The following is a 24,515-nucleotide window of genomic DNA, read 5'->3' as shown; positions in this document are numbered from 1 at the left end:
AGGCCTCAGCAATCTGAAAACAGCCCCTCTGTCACCCCACACAGAGCACCCCAGTCGTCTCCAGGACCTTCCTTTGGAACACCCAGCCCTGTCACATCTTCAAATCCTTCTGGTGCATTCTAACATCCATCTGCCACTGAATCTTCAGAACAGCCTTAGGGGAAGAGGAAGGCTCCATTTTCCTGGTGAGAGACACAGCCAAGCCCCAGCCAGGGCTTGCAGCTGATGAGCAGTTCCACGCCAGAATTTGCAGTTAGCACCCCCAACGTTCTCTGCTCTCAGGATTCCTAGTGCAGAGACATTTGGCCGTTGGATTATGAACCCTGCCCCAATCTGACCTGCAGCTTCTCCTTCCACCATCTCGTTCTGTGGATTAATGTGTGGACCACACTCTTCCAGGCCCATGCTCACTTCTTTCCTGAGTGTTCCAATCACAACACTCAGGACTGGAGAGTGTGTCTGAACCTGGAGATGGGCCTTAAGAAGTACCATCCACATTTAAAGAAGTTGGGAGGAAACCGGTGTCAGATTCCATGCAGCCCTGAGGGTGGGCCCTGGCTCTGAGGCACTTGTCCCCAGGCAGACCTTGTGAGTGCTTGCAGTTTTTCAGGCATGGAGGTGAGAACATACTTAGCTGTGGAGAGATTTGGCACTGGGTGCCTGTAGGATGACAGCAGCACTTCTTGGTTGAGGTCCAGGGCTATGTTTGGTACAGAAGAAACCATGTCTGATTTTTCAGCTGGAACCAAGCACACCCATGTGGAGTCACTGGGGGGTCATGGGGGACCCCAAACATCTTTATTCCAGAGCAGCCCATCTTTGCAGGGAGATCTATCCTACAGGTCTCAGTTGCCGCCTCACCCTTAGTTCTAAGACTTGGCAATGGATTATGACCAACGTTGACACTCCAGGCCAGTTGGAATCATTCTTCTCTTGTCTTCATGCTTCTCCTCCATGGTACCTTTTGTTAATACTTTCTGTTTCCAATGGAGAGGATGCAGGCTGCTGCGGGCTGAGGCACATTTAAGATTCGGGTCCGGGAAATGCTCAAACCGTGTGTGTGCCATGTGGGGGACTTTCTGTAACCACCTGAATTCCACCTGTGATGCAGAATGAGAAACAGCACTGATTCCAGCTTCATCTCATTTCTGCTCAGCCCCCTCAGAGGAGCTCAGAGCTACTCTGTTGCTTTTATAAACACCTCCCAAATCCTTGAAAGTGAGAGCAATTAAGAGTCTTAGTTTGAAGCTCTTGAGACATCAGCCGTATTTTCCAGATGTCCTGTTTTCAGTGATCAGTACGTCCTTGTACCCTTGAAGTAATTTCTCATCCCTCAGCCCCTTCCACCCTACCACCCTGCTGAGTCTCCAGTGTTTGTTAGGGAGAAAGTTCTGATGAGAGTCTAGAGGCTTCCTGGCTGCCACAAACAGTTCCTTCAGGGCTGGCCCCTCACAAATGAAGGCAGCCCATCCTTTCCATCTCCGCCTCCATCAGAGGACCACTTGCTCCTCCCACCCTTAGGTTTCTGTTGGCGGCTTAGCCTTTGGTGGAAAGAGCAGGTCCCACTGCTGGGCAGTGCCCTCCCCAGAATTCCTTCCAGGCCGCCTGGGGTCCCACGTTCATCCAGTCCTTAAGCGCCGGCTGCGGGCCAAGCCCTGGGGATGCAGCCTGAATGAAGCAGAGGAGAACCCTGGAGACCACATCTGCCAGAGAGGACACAACAGCGAAGAAAAGCAAGTCTGGAGGGGATTCTGCTCTCCATGGAGAAAGTAACACCAGGAGAGGAGGAAGGGCCTGGGAGGAGGGAACTGCAGTTTTCCCGTCAGCGCTCGGGAACGTGGCAGGGGAAGCGGCCTTCTGGGAGGGGCAGGGAAGGAGCAGGTCCAGGGGTGGCCTGAGCTGGCCGAGGGACTCTAAGCCAGGGTGACCAAGCAGGCAGGCGGGAGGAGAGGGGTTGGGGCCAGAGGGGCAGTGGGAAACGGGCTTCGGGGGTTCCCGCAGGTCACTCTGAGGACATTGGCATCTGCTGTGCGTTTGGGTCTGGGGTCTCTCTTCCAGGCCCCTTCTCTGCCCAGTGCCCGCGACCTCGTGCCTGTGTCCGCAGACTCCTGACCACGTCCTTGTCATTCCTAAGCCCACCCCTGCTTTGCTGAGTGAACTTTGATAGTGTAAAATGCATGTGGAGAGAGGCTTCTAGACTAAAAGTTTCGAGCTCTGGTCATAGGGAACCCACAGGGTCTTGGGCCCCTGGGGATGTGGGCAGAAAGCCTCAGGGCAACTCCAGCCCCATGGTTCCTATGTGGCTTCTGAGGGTCCCACCTCCCACACAGTTCATTCTCACATAGCCATGGAACCAGGAACCATTTCTGCACAGTTAAGGCGGGTACTTCACTATTGCTTAAAGCCACCAGTGGGGCCCATTGCTCTTGAAATAAATCCAGACTCCTCACTGCAGTCCACTCTATGGGTCCACCCAGCCTCACACCCTGCCTGCATGCTTGGCCCTGATCGCTATCCTGGCATGCTGGCCTTCCTCTGTCCCTCTGACAGGCCAGGCCCCTGCCCACGTTGGCATCAGACAGTCGAGCAGAGGCTCTGACACAGCTCTGTCACTCCCTGTGCCTCAGTTTCCTCATCTGTATAATGGGAGTAATAACCTCACCCACCTCCAAGAGTTCTTAGGAGGATTAAAGACATAGTGACGTGCACAAAACAGTGCACAAAGGGAGAACTATGTGTTAGAAATGATTGTTACCTTAATTGTAGTTTGGGGGCCCTGCACAACCCCAGTGTCCCCTGAGTCACCTCCCATGTCACTCTGCAGAGAGCAGGAAGAAGCCCCCATGTCCTGTTGCAAAAATGCATTTTAGTACCAGAGTGTTGTTTTTGATGCTGCAATATGAATATCCAGTCCTCTTGAAAATAAAATTTGGAATAGTCTTAGGTTTCATTCCATGTGAAGGAAACAATCACTTAGAGAATGAGTTTCCTTGAACTGTCCAGGGCAAAGGAGCCTGTCCGAAATAATCGGCACTTTTGGGAAAGGGACAACCAGTGTATTGCAGGCAGAGCCTGAGGTCAGCTGCTCGAGCATCAGAGGCAGGGAGCAGCCCACACAAGCTCTCAGACCTCAAGGGGCTGGCCAGGCCTGAGCTTCTGTGTCCCAGGCCAGCCCTGCCAGGGTGGACTGTGTTACGGCTGCAGACTTACCCTACAGCCCCTGGACTGAGGTAGGACCTGGCACCAGAAACAGAAAAATAAACCCAGGAGGTCAAATTTACACTTCCATAAAGCCTTTTGTATTTAAAAAGAGATGGACGTTTGGTTGAAACTCTGCTCTTCTTCATATTTCTTATTGGTAAATTTGCAACACAGTGCATCTGTTCACCTGTTTTCAAATATGTCCCTTTGGGTTAAGTTGGGGTTTTAGTTGTAGCAATTCTTCATACCCTGTTCTTGGATCCAGCTGAGGGATGAGCTGGAATGGAAGTGCTAGCTTTAGGATTGAAAAATCTCAGAAGAATGTAGATTGGATCTGGAAGCTAAGGAACGTGCATAGACCTTGAAAGAGAGGGTCAAGGCTGCAAAGCTGACCGCCTTGCCTAGAATTGCTCTTTTCAACAGAGCTGGGGAGGGAAGGAGGAAGTGACCCAGGCTTCCGGCCTTCTCCCCAGTCCCTGAGGATGGCCTAGCCCCTGTGGATCTCCCTGTCCGTTAGAGACGCATATGGAGCATGTACAGGTGATGTTGTGTGGCTTCTGCAATTTGCTGGAAGCAGCAGGGAAGGGCAGGCCGTACATGAAGCCAAAAGGACCAAACACCAGGCGGCCGTTATGACTGTTACAAGACGTTTAAAAAAAAAAGACAAAACACTGGCTGCTTGTGTGGCGAGTGCAGTCATAAACAATAGCTCGGCAGGCGGGCTGTCCCTCAAACAGCTTTATTTACAAAAACCAGCATCAGCTGGATCTTGGGCCTTGGTTTGCAGCCCTTGAGTGTGAGTCCTCTGCCCACCTCTCTGGGTTTCTTCTTCCCTTCTGTTTGGGCCCGGCTAATCCCTACCACTTTCTGAGCTCTTAGAGCTTCTCCTAGGGGCAGCCCCAGGATCCTGGCATCTGCCTCAGGAGTCAGTCCAGGTCTATATCCCCCTCAGCTGGTGGCTGTCACCTAGGGCTGGAAACAAAACTGCCCAAGGAAGAGGAAACCTTTGCTAAACCTTGCCTGAAACGTCATGCTCTTAAAAAATGACTGCATTCTCACAAAACCGAAGACACCAAAGGCTCTTTAGGGCACCTCATGCTTTGTACAAAATCAAAAAAAATCTGTCACTGCCGCAGCTCAGGAGGTCTCCCCATAGGTCAATGGAGACTCCAGCCTAATCTGCTCTTTTGTTTCTAATGACTTTTTCTGATTTTAAAAATAATACCTGGCTATTGCTCAAAATAGGAAAATTCAGAAAAGTGTAAAGAAGAAAATTAAAATCACCCATAATCCTACCAGTAACATAACAATATGTTAGCATATTGTTCTGTTTCCTTTATGCTTTTCTATGTATAAATTTACATATATTTTGGACAAATTTGAGATTGTGCTGTATCAGTATTTCTGCCTGGCTTTTCTCATTAAATTGTGAGAATCTTCTCATAACATGATTGCAGTAGCTTCCAAGTGCCTCACCTCTGCAGCCTTTTCTCAGCGCCATGGCCGGGGGATCCTGTTGTGTCCCTGTGCTGCTGCAGAGCCCTTCGGTCCCACATCTCACTCAGGGGAGAGCCAGGACCTCCCAGGGGCCCAGAAGCTCCAGCACTAGTTGACCCCATCACCCCCACCTTATTTCTGCCCACGTGTCTGCTCCAGCCACTCTGGTCTTCCTGCTATTCCTCAGACACGCCAGCCAGCTGCTGCCACAGGTCCTTTGCACATGCTGTTCCCACCTGCCCATCACCCTTCCCCAGATGTGATGGGGCCAGTTCCCTCCCACATATCCTCAAGGTCTTGGCTCACAGGTCAGTTTCCCTGTGAAACCCGTCTGGGCCCCCTATTTAACCTGCAGCCCCTCAGCACATCCTCCTCTCATACTTTTTCCTCCATGTACTTCTCACCATTCAACGTCCTCTATGTAATGAAATACTCACTTATTCCTTGTCTGGGTATCTGTGAGAGCAGGGGTTTTGTCTGTATTTATTTCACAGTGCCAAGCAGATCCCCTGGCCTGCAGTAGGTGCCCAATTCCACCTTCTTCCAAAGCAACAGCCCCAGATGGTTGGGGGGGTCTCCTCCCCCTGGCCCATCCACCCGCACACGGCCCTTCCTGACTCATTCCACTGCTCCCACACTGGCCCAGATTCCCAACCACCCTGGGGCTCCCCACACCAATTCCGGGGACTCCTCGCTTCCTGTTCAGGAGTCAACAGAAGCTTTGTATCCATCCTGACTCCTGTTCAGCCTTCACAACCTGAGCCCCTTTAGACAACTCTTGACCCCTGTGCACACACATGCACCATCCTACTCCTGCCCACGCCTCTCCATGACCTTGAAATACTTAGGTCATTTATGTCACTTTTGGTTGAAATACTTTGTCACTTTCTATGGTTACGTCCTGTCTGTAACCGTAGAAACTGAGTTGTCTTCCCCTCTCAGCCCAGCCTTTCTCTAGTAGCGCTTTCATTCCGTTTTTCGTTGATGAGTTAGTTGCAGCATGCCATGTTCTTAAGCTCCTTTGTGAACATGGAACACATCCTAAATAAAAGTTCTTGCTGTGAAAAAGCTCCACCTGCCACAGGTTGCCTGGCAGAGCTCACAACCAGCAGCAGGTACTCAATGAGTGCTGAGTGAGGCTCGGACTCATGCAAGATCCACCACCCTCCCCAGCCACGCCCCCCAAGTACTCTCAGCTGCTGACCCTATATCTGAAGTGCAATGTGAGTTACAGCTCTGTAGAGGGGTGAGAAGTGCTGAGCAGTGTTTAGAATATACTCAACAAACAGCCACTGCTGCATGCACATGCAAATGCTAGCTGCATTCATTCAAACACCTATGCATGGAATAGGTGTTTATCAAGCATGAACTTTGCCCCTAGCACTAAACATTTGAAGCATCTGTGCAATTAGACCCCTGCAAGAGGATGAAGTAGGCTCTAATCCTCAGAACTCCAAGGATCAGCCGTGACATCTTGATCTGATCACTTTGGCTTTGTTGCTCCTAGGGTTGCTCTGGGATGTCAGAGAGAGACTAGAGGAGAGGAGGGGGTGTAGAGACAGGGGGAGGGAAGGAGGAAATGCTTGCTACCTGGAGGCTTTCTAGGTAATAGAGATTAGTGGTGAGGAGGTAGCAGGTGAGAACATGAGGGCTGCAGTGCACAGCCACCACGATAGTCTGGCTGATGTCCTGTAAACCACAGCCCAATGCACCATCCCTCCAGCTACACCAGGAGCCCATCGCATGCAGCATCATAAGCCCAAGGCCACACAAGCCGGGGTAAGTTCAGGTGCCACTCACCAACCTTGGGAGCTGGTTTCCTGTCCCAGAGAAGCTGCACGTAGAACACAGGTGGGCGCATCTGCAGACACACAGACATCCAGTCCCAGCCCCAGGTGCCTGTGGATTTTGAGTCAGCTGTGAGGGTCCCTCCTGGTCCTCAGCAAGAGGGGCAAGTGAGGGCCAGGCCCCCCTCCTTGTGCATCAGGTTCACACCCTGTGCAAACAGGAAGAAGAGGGCCTTTTATTTCTACTGGAGGAAATGTCTGTCATCTCCCCTGGGTGCCGAAGGCTTTCTGTCTTTGTGGGTGTGACCCACAGTGACACTGCATTTGACGTCTTGACCCAGGGCACAGTGCGTGAGTGTGTGAGCGTAGAGAAATGGTCTGTGAAGCTACTTCCATACTGCATGGATGCATACCAATGTTTATTCTGTTTCTTAAAAAGGCCGGTCAGGACCCAATCAGTGGATCGTTTGAGAACCACTGCTCTAAGCCAAAGATCTCCACGGTGGGGTGCATGCCACTCTGTGCAAAGAAGACATGAGAACTTCTATTCGAACTTATTGAAAATTTTAACTTGTTAATTTTAATTTCTATTTTGTATATGCTTATTTTATATATTTTTGATAAATATATTATTTGGTCCACTAGATAAATACACCAAAAGATACACATTACATATGTATAATGCGAGTGAACATTGGTACATTAGAATATAAATGTGCAGAAATGCCTCCCTGATGGGGGTGCGCTGTCAGAGAACAGGTCAGAGCCCACCTGCCTGGGCTGTGGCTGGGCCGGCCCTGGGAGCCCTTTGGGTGGAGCGGCCATCTGCCTTCTCCTGAATCTGTGCCAGCCACACCTCTTGCTCCCCTTTTTCCTCCTCACCCACCTAAGATCTGCGATTTCTAAGGCAGAAGGGCCCTGGGAAATTAATCACTTTGCTCCTCAGGTTAAAAATGGCCAGGCATCCATGTGCAGCACACACCCCACTGGAGGGACTCGCCCAGGATTTAAGTGTCTACCGGAGGCCATGCGGGTCCCCGCCTGCTGCCAGGGGTCTAAGGTCTCTTCACTGTCCCAACAGAGACTTTCTTTGCGGCAGTTCTTGGAGAAAGTGGAGAATAAATGGTGCCCTTCACACACTTCTTTGCCCATAAACTACCAGTTTATCTCCTTTTAAGTTCATCTTCAGGTAAAATTATCACAGGGTCCTTAGCCCAGTCTGAAAACTTCTAATCAGCAGTCCCTCTGCTCACAGGACACCCCTGCTGAGGGGCTAATCAGGCCATTCTGCTGCTCCTGGGCCTTTTATGGACTTTCACACATTCCTAGCAAATGAGTGAAGTTTTCTGTTTTCTTATTTAGTCCTGGAATCTTCCTTCTGGCAGGTCTTAATACTGAAATGACAGTGTGATTGCCAGTCCAGGAGGGACACATCACCCTCCTGGGTTAAACTCAAAGCAGGTGGAGCCTCATTTCCCCGTGAGGACTAGGGTGCGATCCAGGGAGGAAGAAGGGTGACATAACTATGACAGAGGTGCAAGTGAGGGTGTGGTCGGCATTTCTGGTTCTGCTGGAGAGACCCATGGACTCTTGGATGAGGAAGGAGGCACTGACTATTAGCCCCAGGGCAGCCGAAGATTCTTTGGCAGACCTTGGTTTTGAGGGCTGGCTTGTGGGGTCTCACAGGGGTAGTCGCTTCCTGGGCTCCCCACTATGAGATGAGCCTGGCCCAGGGTGTGCAGATTAATGTGCCACATCGTAGGGCACCAGCAGAGGGCAGCCCCTGAATTCTCTGGAGGGTCCCGGCAGGAATGCCGCTGTGGGCTGTGAGACAGCTGGGGTAGGCGGGCAGGTTCCACAAACTGATCTGCAGCTTGGCCAACTGCCCCCAAGCAGCTAGCACCCAGAGGCGGACGAGGTGGACGGGTGCCACTTGCCTCTCATGGGACCAGCCTGCACCTGACAGGGACAGGGTTTTGTCCATAAGAGGAGGCTGAAATGAAAACCATTCGCTCCCACTCCCTCCTCAGATTTTTAGAGGTCAACTCTTCCAAAAGCCTTGCCTGTACTCAGGCTTTACATGCAAAATTAGGCAGCCATTTGTGCAGTGCGAGTTTGCACCTGCGTTTTAAACTTCAGTTATCCGAATAGTCACCTCAGCTTGCCAGCCCATTGGGCAGCCTGACAGCAGCCTGACCTGTATGCTTCAGCCATTACAGGACGGGGACCAGGGCTAGAATGCAAACACCAAGAGGACAGGATGGAAAAGGCACATCTGCCACGTGCTGGAGGGATGCGGGTCACCCATGGGCTCAGGGCCTCACTCTGGCAGGGCCGGCGGCCTCACACAGGTCTGCAGCATGCTCCTGCAGTGCTCTAGTGTTGCTCAGCTTCTGTCAAACTGTAATTCCAAGGTGGGAATCTCCTCCAGGGTAGAAGCCTCTCCCATAGCAGGTGCGTGGCCATGGCTTGTGGCCAGGCAGGGAGCATCAGTCCAGAGTGCTGGCACCAGTGTTTTACAGATGCCTAGGGTTCGATGTCCCCAGGAAATAAGAGTTTGGCATTGTCCACAGGCCTCTGAGGCCACTACTTCTGTGAATAAAGGGAAGGGAACAGAATGGCCACCCACCCTTGGTTACTACAGCTGGCATCTGTCCCGTATGAGAATTTGCCTGACCTACTTTTCATGTCATCTTTAACCTCCTAAAAAAAAATGGTCTTTTTTTTTTTTTTTTTAATTAAGACAGGGTCTTACTCTGTCACCCAGGCTGAAGTGCAGTGGCGTGACCTCTCAGGCTCAAGAGATCCTCCCACCTCAGCCTCCTGAGTAGCCAGGACCACAGGCGCATGCCACCACGCCCAGCTAGTTTTTATTTTTTACTGAGACTGGGTCTCACTGTGTTACCCAGGCTGGTCTCGAACTCCTGGACTCAAGCAGTCTGCCTGCCTCGGCCTCCCAAAGTGCTGAGTTTACAAACATGAGCCACTGTGCCTAGCCCAAAAAGGCCTGATTTTTGAAGACCCACATTTGAATCTCTAAAATATACCCAACCCATTCCAGTAGTCAAGGGCATAGGTATACCTCAGTGAATATATTCTTTTTTTTACATCAAGATGTAGCAAGAGGGGAAGGGCCTCATACTCTACAGTGACGAGGGGATGGCAGCAGATTCAATGAGACATCTCAGAAAAGGGGTGAGCAATGGCAATGGTGCTGCTTGTTCACTGTGTAACTTGGAACAGGTCACTTAACCTCCCTGAGCCTCAGTTTCCTCATCTGTAAAATGGCCACATTGCTGTCACCTCAGATGGTTGATATGAGGGTTGGATGGGCACATGTGGGGATGAAGGTAAAGTCGGCTTGGCCAGGGGTGGTCACCAGGCCCCTTGCTTTTTTTTTTGGAGATGGAGTCTCGCTCTGTCGCTCAGGCTGAGTGCAGTGGCGTGATCTTGGCTCACTGCAAGCTCCGCCTCCTGGGTTCATGCCAGCCATTCTCCTGCCTCAGCCTTTGGAGTAGCTGGGACTACAGGCGCCTGCCACCATGCCCGGCTAATTTCTTTTTTTTTTTCCAGTAGAGATGGGGTTTCACCGTGTTAGCCAGGATGGTCTCGATCTCCTGACCTCGTGATCCGCCCACCTCGGCCTCCCAAAGTGCTGCGATTATAGGCGTGAGCCACCGCGCCTGGCCCCCTAGCTTCTTATTAGCTTAGTCACTGGCAAAGAGTCCCCAGTTTTGGAAGCCTTTCTCCTTAAAGGCTCTGGGAATTTTCCACACACAACCCTTCAGGATGAGGGGTGCCTATGAGGAGGGCGAAGGAACCAATGTTAAAGGGAATCCTTCCCTCACCACTGCCCCTGCTTAGTCTCCTGAAGAATGACGTGTTTTACAACTGGCAAGTGCTGATCGAAGCCCAGTCCAGCCATCTTGCCTGCCCGTCTCAGTGAGGAGAAGCTCCCGAGATGTCTCCCAACAAAAGCTTCAGGCAGGCAAAGGCCATTCTTCATCTGCTCCTGAGTTTGTGAAGCTTTTAAGGCCAGCAACTAGCCTTGGTGGCCTCTGCCGCACTCAGCCATGAGAGTGGGAGCTTCAGGGGAAGGCGAGCGCCCCACAGGAGTCTCTGGAACATGCGAGTCTGGTCCGTGGAGGGTTCTCAGGGAGGATGCTGCCATTGGGAAGCTGAGCTTGCAAACAGTGTTCTAGAAGCTTGCTACTGCAATGGCATCTGCAAAGAACAGCAGCGTCGTCTCTTGGGAGCTGGCAGAAATGCAGAAACTTCGCAACAGCCCACACCTATTGAGCTGGAGTTGGCCTCTGTGAAGGATCCCCAGGTCGTTCAGTGCACACTGAAATAGAAACTTTTAGAGCAGGTCTTTGAGCAGAGCCCAGGACACGGTAGGTGCTCAGTCCGTTTTGTTTTCTGAATGGTGCATCCATGAAAAGAGTCATGTGTTGCCTTCTTGTTAAACTGTGAGCACTTGCCCTCCTGCTTGCACCCTTGGCTTCCTGGATTTCCACCAAGATGTGGGTTTCAGGACATGTTCCCTCCCTTGTATCACGTTCCCAAGCCCTGTTGCTCAGTGCTGAGGTTGCTCTTTCCACTCTGGGTCAGTGCAGGGGCCCAAGGGGACACAACTACTTTGCGCTATTTTTCTTTTGAAGCTGGGCACCTCCCACACCGCTGCCCTTCTTTTCATGTTACAGCTGCTGTCCTCCCTCGTGACTGGCTTGCCCATCTTACTCCTTTTTTAAGAAAAAAAAAAAAAAACAAAAAAACCCTGCATACATTCAGTTTAAAGTCTCCTCAATCAGACCCAGGGATTTGGGGTGACTATACTCTGGTGCCGTCGTGGACCCGGCGCTGAAATTCCTGGGCTGGCCACACCTCCCCACCAGAGTCAGGAGACCCATGGCTCCAGGAGCTGCAGGGAGAAAGTCTTCTCTGTTCAACCCAGCCCCACCCTCAGACACAGCCACAAGGCTACAGCATGCTTTAAACCAAGAGTCCATTCTATAGAATTGTTTAAAGGATGATGGAAGAAACTCTTCAGTTTTTCTTACCTTTCTAGACTGTTCTGTGTTTGGAAAGTGGTTGTGGAAGAAAATCACATCTAACCTGAGAAAGCTGGGGAGACAAAGTGTTGGGAAGGGCTTTGCTGAGCCAGGAGGCAGCCACTCAAGGTCACAGAGACCATAGGGTGGTAAGCGGGGTCCCCTGTGGGTTGGTGAGCCCCGGCCCAACCTTTACTGCCCCATGGACAAGACTGCACCACCCCCTTGAGCTAATCTCCTACCCCGTCCGGTTTCATGTTCCCAAGAGCATCGGACTAGGGGGTGGCCCCTGCAGAGGGGCCCCAGAAGAGGGGCAGGCTCTGGGATGGGCACACACCTGCCCAGGTACTAGGAGCAGTCTTCATGATGAATGGATCAAGTTACCAAGATGTTTAAAATATTGATGTTATCATTTTGTTTCCATTTTGTGTGGAAGTTGAGAATGTGTTCTCTTTCCATTAAAAAACATGAAAAGTTTAGTTTTGGGGTGCATTGGTTATGTGTGTGCACATCTACGTAGGAGGGGGGCATCCACCTGATGAACAAACATGGTGACCCCACATGCAGATAGAGCCACTGGAGTCCTTTCCTTTCCAGATGGCACCTTGGTGGGAAGGGGTGCACCCTCAGGCTGAATCCACACCACACGGGAGGGCAGAGTCGCCTGGCTTCCCTGCAGCATGCAGGCCTGTGCGCGAGACGAGTCTGCACCAACTTGCAGAGTGAGGAGCTGGGAGCAGGCGGTTCGCCTGCCTGGCTGCTGCAGGGATGCTGGGGATGCTGAAGCTTTGGATGAGGCATTGAGGACTTTCTTCTTTGAGGCAGGAGCTCTTACTTCTCCTGCCATCTGTTGAAGCTGCCTATCTTGGTGGAAGCTTTTTGCCTTCACTTTCAGCCCCGGCCTTCGGCTGGGGTTGCTAAGGCATGAGGGATGCATGCTGTCTTCCCACCCTCACTCTCCGTCTCCGCCGTGAAGGGGGCACAGTGCGGTCACTTGCGAGCAGCCTCTCGGTGGCCGCCCAGTGCTCAGTGACCTGTGGCACTGCTGAGGGGCCAGGCACTGTGCTCCTGGCTGCTGTGTCCCCTGATGAGAATAGGGAGCCTGGAAATCCATGCTGACTTTCAGATCAGGGCCCCATTTCTTCTGGACGTGCATACAACAACTGTTGGTGCCTGGATTTCCTGATTTTGAAAACGGTTTTCAGTACCAACTCAACAGAATCACAGGAGGACTAAGTGAAACACTCCAGGCCTGTTCCTTTGGGGAGAAGGGAATCATTTGAGCCCGGCTTCAGCATTATTGCTGCCATGATTGCTGTGTAATGATGTCCCAAGTGCAGGCACGTGGCAGGTGTGTTTAGAACGTGCTCCGATGCCAGTGAGTGAGATGAATGGAGGACTGCGCTCACTGTGCCCTGCTGCTCTGTCTTCCTCTATACCCTGTCAAGTGGGCAGAGAACACTGGGGTCCAGGAAGCTGGCTCCCAGGTATTTGGAGAGCCCCACGGAGGGCTGTGGGAGGGAACAGGCACTGGTTTGTTCTCTGAGTAGCACTTAGGAGGAAGCAAATGAATACAACCATAAAATAGAGCAAAACAGCTGAGCCTGGTTGGAGGAAATATTTCAAAGGAAATAATCCTAGATTTAGATCACACATGTTGGAGCCCAGAGTGAGGTTTTTCATAACCTCCCTGTGAAAGGCAGATATTCGTAGTGGAAATGCTGACAGCCATGTGCCTGGGCCGGGTCTGAAGACAGCTGGAACCCGCAGCCACCCTGCTCCTGTGATCTGCTCCTGTGATCTGCTCGGCCTGCATGGAGCAGCCCTGTGATGGGGTCACCCTTTCTCATGCCACTTAAACTCAGCAGGGCTTCTGGGTTTTTTGTTTTTGTTTTTTTAACTCATCAAGGTGCTACCAGCTGCAAATGCTAGTTCTGTATCTGGGTGAGACCTGGTGTTTCTCTTCACTGATTCACAGCATTGAGGGGAATCTCCTAGACCAGGCTGACGTCAGACTCTACTCCTGGTAGGTGTGGGGGACAGGCCCCTCCTGGCACCTGCTGGCCTCTCATGCAAGGGCTTAGCCTATATCCTTAGCCTATGCCAAGTTTACACCTGTGGCTGGCCACAGAGCGGGCGTGACTCTGCCCCAGGTAGCCTGCACTTCCATAGCGGCTCACATGGTCCTTCACTTGCCTGCTATGGTTCCCACCTTCGTGGATTTCACTGACTCACTGCCTCTCTCCTCTTCCTTTCTGAATCCTGTAAGTCCTTCCTGACCACTGCTGAGTCCCGTTTTTCCCATGAAGGCTTCAAAATGCCCCCCCGGTGGCCTACCTGCAGTTTTCGGAAAGCCCTTTGGCCACTGGCCTAGGTGCCTCTGTGGTTCCCCACAGCACAGAGCCCAGTCGTGCTGCTGCAGAGACCCTGTAGGCCCCAAACCCAAAACAGTACCCTGGCAGACAGAATGTGCCAGCCCTGCACACAACCACCCCACCCTGCTCAGTTGCTGCTTGGTGAGGAGAAAACTCAGAGACAGCTCCTGCTTCTTCCTGCCCTGAGCTCTGTGCTCCTCCAGGGAAGTCTGCCCAGAGGGCAGCTGGCATTTACTCAGTTTTTTCTGCTACTTCTGGAAAGGTGAGGGAGAAAGAGTGGAAACTCACAGGCATTTACCCAGCCTGATGGCATTTGCTTAACCCAGCTTGTAGCAATCATCCCATGATGATTCTAGCATCATATTTTCTTCCCAGCCACCTCTGTGTACACAGTAAAGAGTTCCCTCTGCTTTATTCTTTCAAATCACTGTCAGCTCCCCATATAGCTATGCACTTAGGCTGAGCCGAGTACAGCCTAAGATGGAAGGGGCTCCATTGGGCACCCAAGTGGGAAACTTCCTCCAGGTGTAGGGTCAGGGGACACTGTCAGTCACAGATGGTGAATTGACCTAACTGAGGCCCCAAGCACCAGCCCAGGGAGCCTTTTCTCACAGCTGGTACCTCCCCAGGCTGTGTAATTCACGGACCTTCCCCCAGTGGGTGTGCCTGGGCTGCCCCTCCCAGCCCCTCCAGGTGATGCCGCAGCCCTGAGAGGAAGGATGTGGCTTAGCCGGCCAGGAGGGTTTATTCCCCGGTTGCTCATGGACTTGAACCTTCATGCCACCTTTCCTGATAAGCACCACCCAGGATCAGACTTGCGTCAAACTCTTCGCTGCGCACAATGCCTGCTATCTTGTAGAACAGTGGGAGACGTGGGAAGGAGTCGTGTCCTGAGACCTGGCCAAATCACTCAAGATGACAGATTATTGACACCTCCTGGGGTGCGCTCAGGCCAGCTTCCGGGGCTTGACAGCCTGAGTGGAGGCAGTTACTGAAAAGAGCTTCCATGGGTCATGCTGACCAGAGCAGACTCCCCTGCCACAGCCAGTCACCAGCCATTGGAAAGTGCATTCCAGTCACATGCTTTGAAATCTCCTCCAGGGACCTGCAGTGCTCAGGGCAGGCTGGGAACCTGCTGTCATGAAGCATGCAGGGCCAGCCCACGTCTTCTGATGTGGGGCTTCCTTCCCCTCTTGTCCCCAGTCCCTCACTGTCTGCAAGGCTGCACCGTGCATCCCAGAAATGGCCAGCAGTTGAAAAGATTGGGGCGACAAGGTAGTGGCCCTTGGAAAACTCCTCTCTCTATGAATCCCCTCTCTCCGTCATGGCTCCTGGGGTTTTTGAGTTGCTCCAAAAACCTTTTCAATAAAACCTATGCCACCGCACCAGCCTCTTCTGTGTTTTCCCTGCAGTCTGACGGATTTGAACGTGTTGCCAGTTTGTGAATGGAAATGTGGCCTGGAGAGTGCAGAGGGCTGATGTGGCATGTGACCATGATTTAATGAAGCCTCCCCTCTCGCCTTTCTCACTCAGCTCAACGACTCCGCCAAGCAGCTCATTGAGATGGACAAGCCGTGCCCAGCCGCTGCATCCAGCTGCAATGCCTCCCTGCCCTCTGACTCCGGCGCTGTGGCCAGCATGGCCCCAAGTCCCACGTTAAGCAGCTCAGGGGCGGTCAGTGCCTTTCAGCGGCGTGTGGATGGCAAGAAGAACACCAAGAAACGCCACTCCTTCACCGCGCTCAGTGTGACACACAGATCCTCCCAGGCTGCCAGCCACAGGCATTCCATGGAAATTAGTGCTCCAGTGTTGATCAGCTCCAGCGATCCCCGAGCCGCGGCCAGGATTGGAGACCTTGCTCATCTGTCGTGCACTGCTCCCACGCAGGTAACATCCCGCGGGCCAGAGCAGGCATCCCTGGGTTCTCTGAGGTTCTATCCTCAGCTCCATGTTCAGTGTCCCCTGTTCCTCAACTAGCATGGAGGCCACCCCAGAACTGCCTTTTGGGGTTGAGTAGGGTTTGTCCCTTGCTACTTGGCACTGGGGCTCCCCTAGAAGCGTGGAGAATGGTGAGTGTGCCCTCCCTGGTTCAGAAGATGGCCTCGTGGTGTGTGAGCTGATTCTCAGTGGTCCAGGGAATGCCTGAGTAACACCCACCCACCTCATGACAAGGTTTTTCCCATGTCAGTTGGCTTCCGGATGTCTGATTATGTCCTGGAAGAGTCTTGGCTTAGTGCTAGCATATTTTTACCATCTCTGCAATGTTTGCTAATTTCCCTTTCAAGAGAAAGAAGGAGCCGGAGCTCAGAACCAGAATAAAGTACATTGTTGAGTACTTTCGTTACTGTTGTTTTTGCAGATACCTTCTATTTCTAGACTCCATTTCCACTAGTTTTTTTTGTAAATTGAAGTAACCAAAGCAAAGTATTTAAAGGCTGGGCACAGTGGCTCATGCCTGTAATCCTGGTGCTTTGGGAGGCCGAGGCGGGAGGATTGCTTGAGGCCAAGAGTTCAAGATCAGCTTGGGCAAGACCCTGTCTCTAAAAGCAACCAATCAGTCAATCAATAAAATAAAAATAAAATGATTTAAAAATTTTTTAAATAATGAGCAATATTTAGTAAGTACTTGCCTGTGTAGCTCTGATAAGACCCCTCACAGTGGCATGCACAGGGCAGGAGTTGGGCAAGTTTCCCCTTTATGAATGCAGAGACTGCAGCAGGAGATGGAAGGGGCTTTCCAAGTGCCCGGCAGGGTGACCCTGCAGCCACACTCCTGTGCCATTGTCATCTGACCTCCTGCAGGACTGTGGCAGATGTGCATGGGTGAGCCCAAGGTGCCCACACAATGGTGCCCACGCCATTTCTCCCTGCGCTGCAGCCTTCCACCCAGCGGCCTACCTGCCACCACACTCCACATTCCCTCCAGAGCCCCTCTGGCTGCCCTGGACACGCCTCAGAGCAAGGGCGCTGATCTGCGGGGAATCTGGGGCAGACACCAATAAGCAACTGGCTGGCAAGAACTGTCTTATTCAAAATCACAATGAACTCAGACAACTTTACACAGAGAATTGTCTTAAAAATTGCTGAGCTTCTGGAGAAGGGCTATGTGATCTACATGTGCCACATCAACCTAGAAATGCCCCCTACACACACGTGCACACATGCACGCACACACACATATTACATGTACACTTGAGCACATGCACACCCACACGTATGCACTGCCACGCACATGTGCACTCACACACGGCACACACATATACCTGCACACCCACACACTTACATATTCACTTACATACACCACCATCCACATGTACACCTACACATATATACATTCACACACATATACACATATACACCTGTGCACACATGTGCACTTATATGCACCCCCTCCACATGCACACACATATGCATGTGCACACACATGCATACAGGTGCATTTACACACACACCCCTCCAGGTGCACACCTGCACATATGCATGCACACACACATACGTATACACATAACACACATGTGCACACATGCACACACTTGTGAACTTATATGTGTCCCTTCCACATATACACCCACACATACACCCGTGCACACATGTAGACATTTATACATGCACACACACACACTGATGGATACACACTCACCTACAGGCATATGTGTGCACACACACACACAAACGCTGGCTCTCATCGGCAGCTGAGGCTGAGGTCTGGAATGGGTGCTGTAGTGTCTGGAGCCGTAACCATGCAGTCATCTGCCTGCATGGTTACCCCACTGCCTGGAAGCTCCCACAGCCTGTGCCTGGGAGCCATGTTCCCCAAAGAACAGCCATTGGGGCTGCTAGCGCATTTTCTGTAAGGGGAAAAGCATAACCTTGGTCCCAACCCTAACTCCACTCCTGACCTGGGCTAAATTCTTCTTGAGCACCTCCTATTTGGAAATTCCTGGGAGGGGCATGGTGACTCAGTGGTGGACCAGCGTGGCTGTGCTCCCTGCGTGTGTGCACATCTGGGGGGTAAAGCCACAAGCAGTGGCTCTTGGAATAGTCTTGCTTATTCTTTGCTCAAACATCCTTGACGCTGGGCAGGTTGTCATGGTAGTGCTAAGACTCGGGGGAGCTCACCCTGTTTGTCACCAACGACAAAGTGTGATAACTCTGGCCCAGAGCTGGGGTCCCTCCTTGGCAACCTGAGCAGCCGTTGACAATGTGAACAGTCGAAAGTTGTGTTGTGAAACAAATTTGGCTCAAAGGGAAGTTGCGGCAGGTTTGAAGGGTACCCCTAAGAAAAGGACTGAGGAGCAGCAGCCTGGCCCTTGTGGACCGCTTGGGTAGGTCTTTTGTCTCCTTCTTCCTAGAAGAGCAAAGGCCACTCTCACTGTAGTCAGGGACCCCCATCAGCCAGAGGGAGGGCCCTTCTTCCTGATCACCAGCCAGAGGTGGCCCTGGAACTGCCAGGCCAGTGCCTATCCTGACAAGTATCTGGCCTGTGTCCTGTAATTTGTGAGTAATATGTCCAAAGCTGCCCTTGGTGTTCCTTGGAGTTCTAAAAAAGGAGCCCACAGGGCCCATGAACTTTGCAAAGCTGCTGCTGTGTCCCAAGAGGGCCAGGGGCATCTTCTCTGCCACTTTCCCACAGGCCCCTGAGACGTGGGCTCAGCACACACAGGTACCGGTTTCCTCTCCTTCCTGCATCCTCACCTGCACCAGCCTCTCATGTTGCCATGGCCTCTGTGTTAAAACAAGCAGAGGGAACCTTTCTAAGCTCCCTGCGGTCTGATGTCTATTGGGGCAGGAAGGGAACAGATGTTTCTATTAACTTGCATACTACCTGGCTCCACAAGGATTGGAATTAGGGATTGGTGGGACTGGGATCCTGGGATCCATTTTCTAGCAGTTTGACTTGAAGTGAAAGTCATGGCCAGGCTACTGACTTTAGTTTGGGTCACCTCAAAGGGCAAGAGGTCACATGAAGCAGTTGCCACCTGTCTCCCTGTCCTGATTTAATCGAGCTGCCGGGAGACAGAAGGGGCACCTGGTGCAGGTGTGAGCTGTGCGTGCTGCCCCTGCGGGCTCTAGTGTGCTATGGTCTGGATGTGCCCAGAGACCAAGCCCTCCCAATCTGCCCCTGCTCTGCACTGCCTTCCTGGTTCCTACAACTTGTTGGCCATGTGCATCTGACCAGGAAGTGCCTGGCCTGAGGACTGGCCCATGGAACCCAAGGCGAGCCAGACTCAGGTCCTGCTGTGACCACAGTGCTGCAGGGATTCTCTTCCCCACCATGCTGGCCACAGCCCGGGAGAGGGAGCCCAGGCACAGGATTCTGTGGTTAGTGGGTGGCACTTCGGCTTTGATCATTGGCCTGGAGAAATTCAGCATTGCTGTGTCATGGGCTCATCCACAAACAGAGGCCCCTCACATGCCAGCACTGCCATCGTGGGAAACGTGGAGTGGACAGAGCAGGAAGGCCTGCAGCCCCAGGCTCCTTGGTGCCCACAGCATGGGGCAGTGCTGGCCCCAGCAAGGGCCACTGCAGCAGCCAGTCCCCTGCCTCTCACAGTCTCCTTGGGACCCAACGTGTCCATTCAGGCTGTGATAAAGTACATCTTGACTGACAGGATGAATTCTTGACACCTGGGGACTGAGGCTGTAGAGGAAGACAGGCTGGTGAAGTGTATGAGGCTGGTCATCTGGACCAGTACTTCTGGGCCATGGAGGGCAGAGGACTACAGATCATGGGTTGTGTGTCCCAGTGCATTTACTTTTCGGGTGAGCATGGTATCGTCCCCGACAGTTATTGAATCCTCATTGAACATTGCACTGGGTTCTGTAGAAAGGTCCAAACAGCAGGCGTCTGCCCTGGAAAAGCAGCTGGCTGGAGTGGAGATGGGCTGCTTGCCGGGCACTGTGCTGTCCAACGCATCGACTGCAGTTGATCCACAGTCAGGGTGGGTAGGGGGATTTGGATGAGGAAGCCCCTCAGCTGGCCGAATTAAGGGGCTCTCGCTGTAATGGACTGGTTTTGCTTTCTTTGGTGTTGTCTTAAAATAGAAAGGAAGCGTGCGTCTGTGGTTTCTATAGAAATGAGTCTGAAGCACAGAGGACACTTCCCTGCTTCTCAGAGTGCCCGAGCACCATGAAGCCTGGGGGCACAGCCTGAGAGCTGTGCGCTAGCCGAGACTGGCCTCCTCCCCGCAGCTGTCAGGGATGCGTCTGTAGTTTGCCCGTCCCCATCTCTCCTTCGGCTTCTGCTGATCTTACCTCCTCTGTCCTGGCTTGCATCACTTCTCAGCTTCCCCGACTGCGTGGCCCACGTCACCCCACAGTGAGTCAGTCGTTCATTGTTTCCACTTCAGAGATGAGGAAGCCGAGGCCCCAGGGGTAGTTGTGATGCCTCAGGGCTGTGCTTCCGTGCCAGCCCTCCCTGGCCTTCCAGGGCCCCGCTCTTGTCAGGACATGGTTGTCACTTAACTTTCCAGTTTACTCCGTAAAATGCACAGGGCTGACCTCAGGCCAAAGGAGACATGCAGGAGAATGCCAGCAGGTCCCTGCAGTGCTCCATAAAGTGCCCCTGCTTTGCTTTTCTTTTAGGCTGAGGCCAGGCTCAATGCAGGGTGCTGGGGTGGAGGTGTGGGCTCCCTCTCTCTAGCTGTGTCACCCCAGAAGAGTTGCTAAACCTCTTGGAGCCCTGCAGTTGAGAACCAGCCTCCAGAGCCAGACGGCCAGGTTGAGCACTTCTCCTTGTACCTGCAACCTTGGGTAAGCTGCCTGACCGCTTCCCAAAAACTCCGCTACCTGTCTGTGAAATGGAGCCAAGCTGTGCACCCCCACCATGGCCATTGTGAGGGTGGAGTGAGGGCATGCATGCGGGCTGCCCTCCTCGGTAGGTGTACCTTGAGTGTTGGCTGTCGTGGCTCTTTGTGCTGCTCAGGGAATCAGGGAATGAATCACCAGTCCAAGACAGCAGGCACCAGACACATCATCTGTAGTCACTGCTTTCTGCTCTAAGAGCCCATCTCTGGCTTGGTGCTGTGCTGGGTCCTGGAGGTTTTGGAAAGCTGGTGGTGGGTAAGAAGTGGGTGTGGCCAGGACCACTGCAGGAAGGAGGGGAAGTAAAGGAAGGAGAAGAAAAAGTGTCAGAGACTCTGACACCCACACAGCCTGAAATATCCACTGTCAAGCTCTTTGCAGGAAAGGGCTTTAGGCTGAGGCTTTGTTGATGAGAATGCTGAAAAGGAAGAGCTGTGGAACTGAGGAGAGAGCTGGGAGCTGTGTAAGGTGAGCTCAAGGCCCGGCGGAGAGGGAGGTGCTGATGCAGAACAGGCCAGTGCCTGGCCTCTGAGTAGCCATGTGGGAAATGCTACAAGTTGGAGACTGGGAGTCTCAGCGGCCACTCTGCAGGGGCAGGGACAGGGGACAGAAGGATGGGGGAGTGGGGCCTAGAAGGAAGTTTTGCCGGGCCTAGGCTGGCCACAAGCACAGTCAAGGTGGCCAAGGAGCTGCTGGGGCTGGCCGCTGGGCACCTCCCAGAGGCTGCCACGGGCACACAGGGCCTGCACAGGTGGAGTGTGGCCCAGGCTGGCGGCCGAGCAGAGCTGACCCCTCTCCCACTGGGTGCCCCCTCCCAGTACCTCTGCAGAAGGCCCAGTCTCATTCTTCTCTCATGGACTTACTGCTTCCTCTTTCCCATGGATGTGCCCGACTCTCTGCAGTCTGATCTTGCCCACCACCCCTGCTGCTGAAGCTGACCCAGCCACAGTTACCAATGCCCTGTCCAGCATCCTCCTTCCTCATCCGCCATCTTGACCTCTTGGCAGCACTTGACGCTGTGGACAGCACCCCTTCCTGAGCCTGTCCTGTTTGATCTGTGACTCTTCTTTCCAGTGGAGCCTGGTCCTGGCACCTCCTGCCAGACCCTCTTTCTAACCCCTACATCTACACAAATACCACCCACCTTCTCTTCCCATCCTGGGCATACTCACCCATGGGGGTTCACCCTCTCCAGAACCCCAGCCAATGTCCCTAAACTCTGCCTGCCAGCACCTCTTTTAAACTACAGATTCTCTTCTCCAACTACCTGCTGGCTTCCTGGAGAGACGCCTCGACTTCAGCGCATGCCAGGAACAACTGATGACACCCCTCTTTCCGCAAACCTGCTTCCCCTTCTGTATTCCATCTGTTCCTCAAGGAGTCACCACTGTCCTTAGGTGCCCTGAGCTAACACCCTTCATGTTCGCTAATACCCTTCATCTTCCCTAACACTGACTCCCTGCCCCTGAGTTCCCTCCTGAGTCCCTTGGAAAGTTCTGAGGAGCCTTCAGACTGGCCCTTGGTTGCCTCTCCAGCTCCCGGCAGCACTGTCCACTCCCGTGAGCCTGTGCAGATCTGCTGCCTGTGCACTATGCTGCCCTGACCCTGGTCCATTTCTCCCCGAGACTGCCGCAGCTAATCCCTTCCCACCTGCCCATGTCCCTTTTGCTGCCCCTCAGCATGGCATTCTACCTACCAGGCAACACACAGACACATACCTGTGCAGAAGGCTCCTACCCACCCTTCCAGGCCATCTGACATGTTCACCTCTCTTCGGCAGCTTTCTATGGCCCCATGTCACCTTTCCACCACCAAATCAATTCCCCCACTGTCTCCTTGCCTACAGGACTTCCCATGTGCCCATGATGGAACATTATTTGTGTGTATGGCCATCCCCCCTTCCCCCCTGGGCTTTTAGGTCCTTGAAGGCAGGAGCTAGGTGCCACTGGCCCACAGGTGGGGCTCTCACACGCTAGCTTCCTTCTTGGGTGGGCCACAAGACAGCACCAGCAGCATTCCTCACTGGATGGTCTTGTACATAAAGCAGCATGGTACCTGAGAGGCTGTGTGGCCTTCCCCAACCCCCGCAGGCCCGACTGCACATCGATGGCTAGGGAGAGGACACAGCCGCGGGGCTCTGGCTGAAGGTGTCCAGGGCGTGCAGCCGGCTGAGCCTCAGATGGCCTGTCCTGCTCATGTTTGCACCCCTAGGGATTCTTCCTCTGCGGCTGGGAGAGGTCAGAGGCTCAGCTGGTTCTTCGGGCGTAGTGGAGTATCATTCACATGTCAGCACTCTGCTCGGGGAGGGAGGATAATCAGAGGAGAGGGAAAGAGGCCATTCAGGCCAACTCCACTATGACACGTTTGCTTTTGAGGTTATTAGATCAAATCGGGAAATGATTGCTTACATTTTAGAAAAATTTCCTCATAAACCAAGTATGAAGTCAAGCAGGTGCCCGAGGACCCTCAATGGGCAGTCAGCTCTGGAGTGCCTGGGTCCATCATTGAGAGCAGCTACATCACTTAATAAGCAGCCCACGTTCTCGGAGGCACCAAGCTGCGGACGCTTGCTTCTCACTCATACTATGAGTCACCGGTAGAAGAGGGCTTGGCTCTACCATCCTCACCTGGGACACCAGCAAACACCCACAGGCTGAGTCTAGCCACTGCTTGTTTTGGTAAATGAAAGCTTTGCTGGAACAGGGTCACACGCGCCCATTTGTATATCATCCGCAGGTATTTTTAGGCCATAACAGAGATATTAAGGAGTTGTGACAGAGATCGTAAGACCCACACAGCCTGAAATGTTTATTACTGAGCCCATTACAGAAAATGCCATCTGACTCCTAGTGTAGAATGTCTCCAGGACCATAGCAGGGACAAAAGTGAGGCAACCAGTGCAGAGGCTACATGGAAGCCTCTGCTCATGCGCATTTCAGTGGTCGAAGACAATCCTACAGCCCTGCCCTCTTGAGGGGGTGGGCACATGGAGTGGAGTCCAGCGGGACCTTGAGGAGAACCGTCCCCAGGTGCCACTTCCCTGCAAGTTTGCATTTCTGAGCACAGAAGTTGGGAAGCTTCAAAGGAAGAGCCGACACCTTTCCAAAGTAAGGCCAGCGTGGCTCTGACGGCTATGCTTGCACTGCCGTGTGGCACCCACTAATACTGCCCGTGAGTGTCCTGCCTCTGGGCAGGGGCTCTTGCTGGCTCCAGAGTGTGGTCAGATGCAGGCTGACTCGCCATCCAGCCAGGACCAGCACCTTCATCGGCCCTTGACAGCTTCTTTGTTCTGGAGAGCACCATGGCTTACAAATTACCTCCAAATAAGCAACCCTTGGAAATTAGGAACATACCCTTTAAAATCAATGGAAGGGGAAGTGTTTGAAATTCAGCAGGGAGAACATCAAAAGACAGCATTTCTCAAGTCTTTTCGTGTCTGAGAAGTAAATGAGGAGAGTTCCTTATGGAAGCTTCTGGACAACTTTAAAATGCATCACCACCTGCTATTTGTCTCTATGCAGCTTCCTGTGTTGGCTGGGTCTTACCTCTGCCACAGGACAGACAGACGGACGCTTCAAGCAGGAGGAAGTGCTGGGGAAAAGCTGAAGGAGCTGAAGCAAGACCTTGCTGCCTCAGGCCTGGCAGCCCCCAGACTTACTGCTTATAAGCTGTGCAACCTCCGGCTCCGGCTCCGGCTCTCAACTGCAGAGCACAAGCTGCCTGCATAGCAGAGTACCTGGGCTTATTTTTAGCATTTTCAGAAAGTTATGAATTTAATTACATGCCTTATAGGGAGGCAA

General features: G+C 52.7%; 1 protein-coding gene across 2 annotated transcripts in view; it reads left to right on the top strand.

The window, feature by feature from the left end:
• Positions 1–24,515, top strand: part of SH3RF3 (SH3 domain containing ring finger 3) — a 370,552-nt gene that overhangs the window by 248,056 nt on the left and 97,981 nt on the right. For both annotated transcript variants that reach the window (XM_055240629.2, XM_063616653.1), the window contains exon 4: positions 15,445–15,798. In XM_055240629.2, the coding sequence (XP_055096604.1) occupies positions 15,445–15,798 (354 nt within the window). The remainder of the gene's footprint in view (positions 1–15,444; positions 15,799–24,515) is intronic.

This window comes from Symphalangus syndactylus, chromosome 14 (assembly GCF_028878055.3).
Source record: "Symphalangus syndactylus isolate Jambi chromosome 14, NHGRI_mSymSyn1-v2.1_pri, whole genome shotgun sequence".
Classification (NCBI taxonomy): domain Eukaryota; kingdom Metazoa; phylum Chordata; class Mammalia; order Primates; family Hylobatidae; genus Symphalangus; species Symphalangus syndactylus.
The sequence above is the reverse complement of the archived record's forward strand: the minus strand, read 5'-3'. Positions and strand labels throughout refer to the sequence as shown.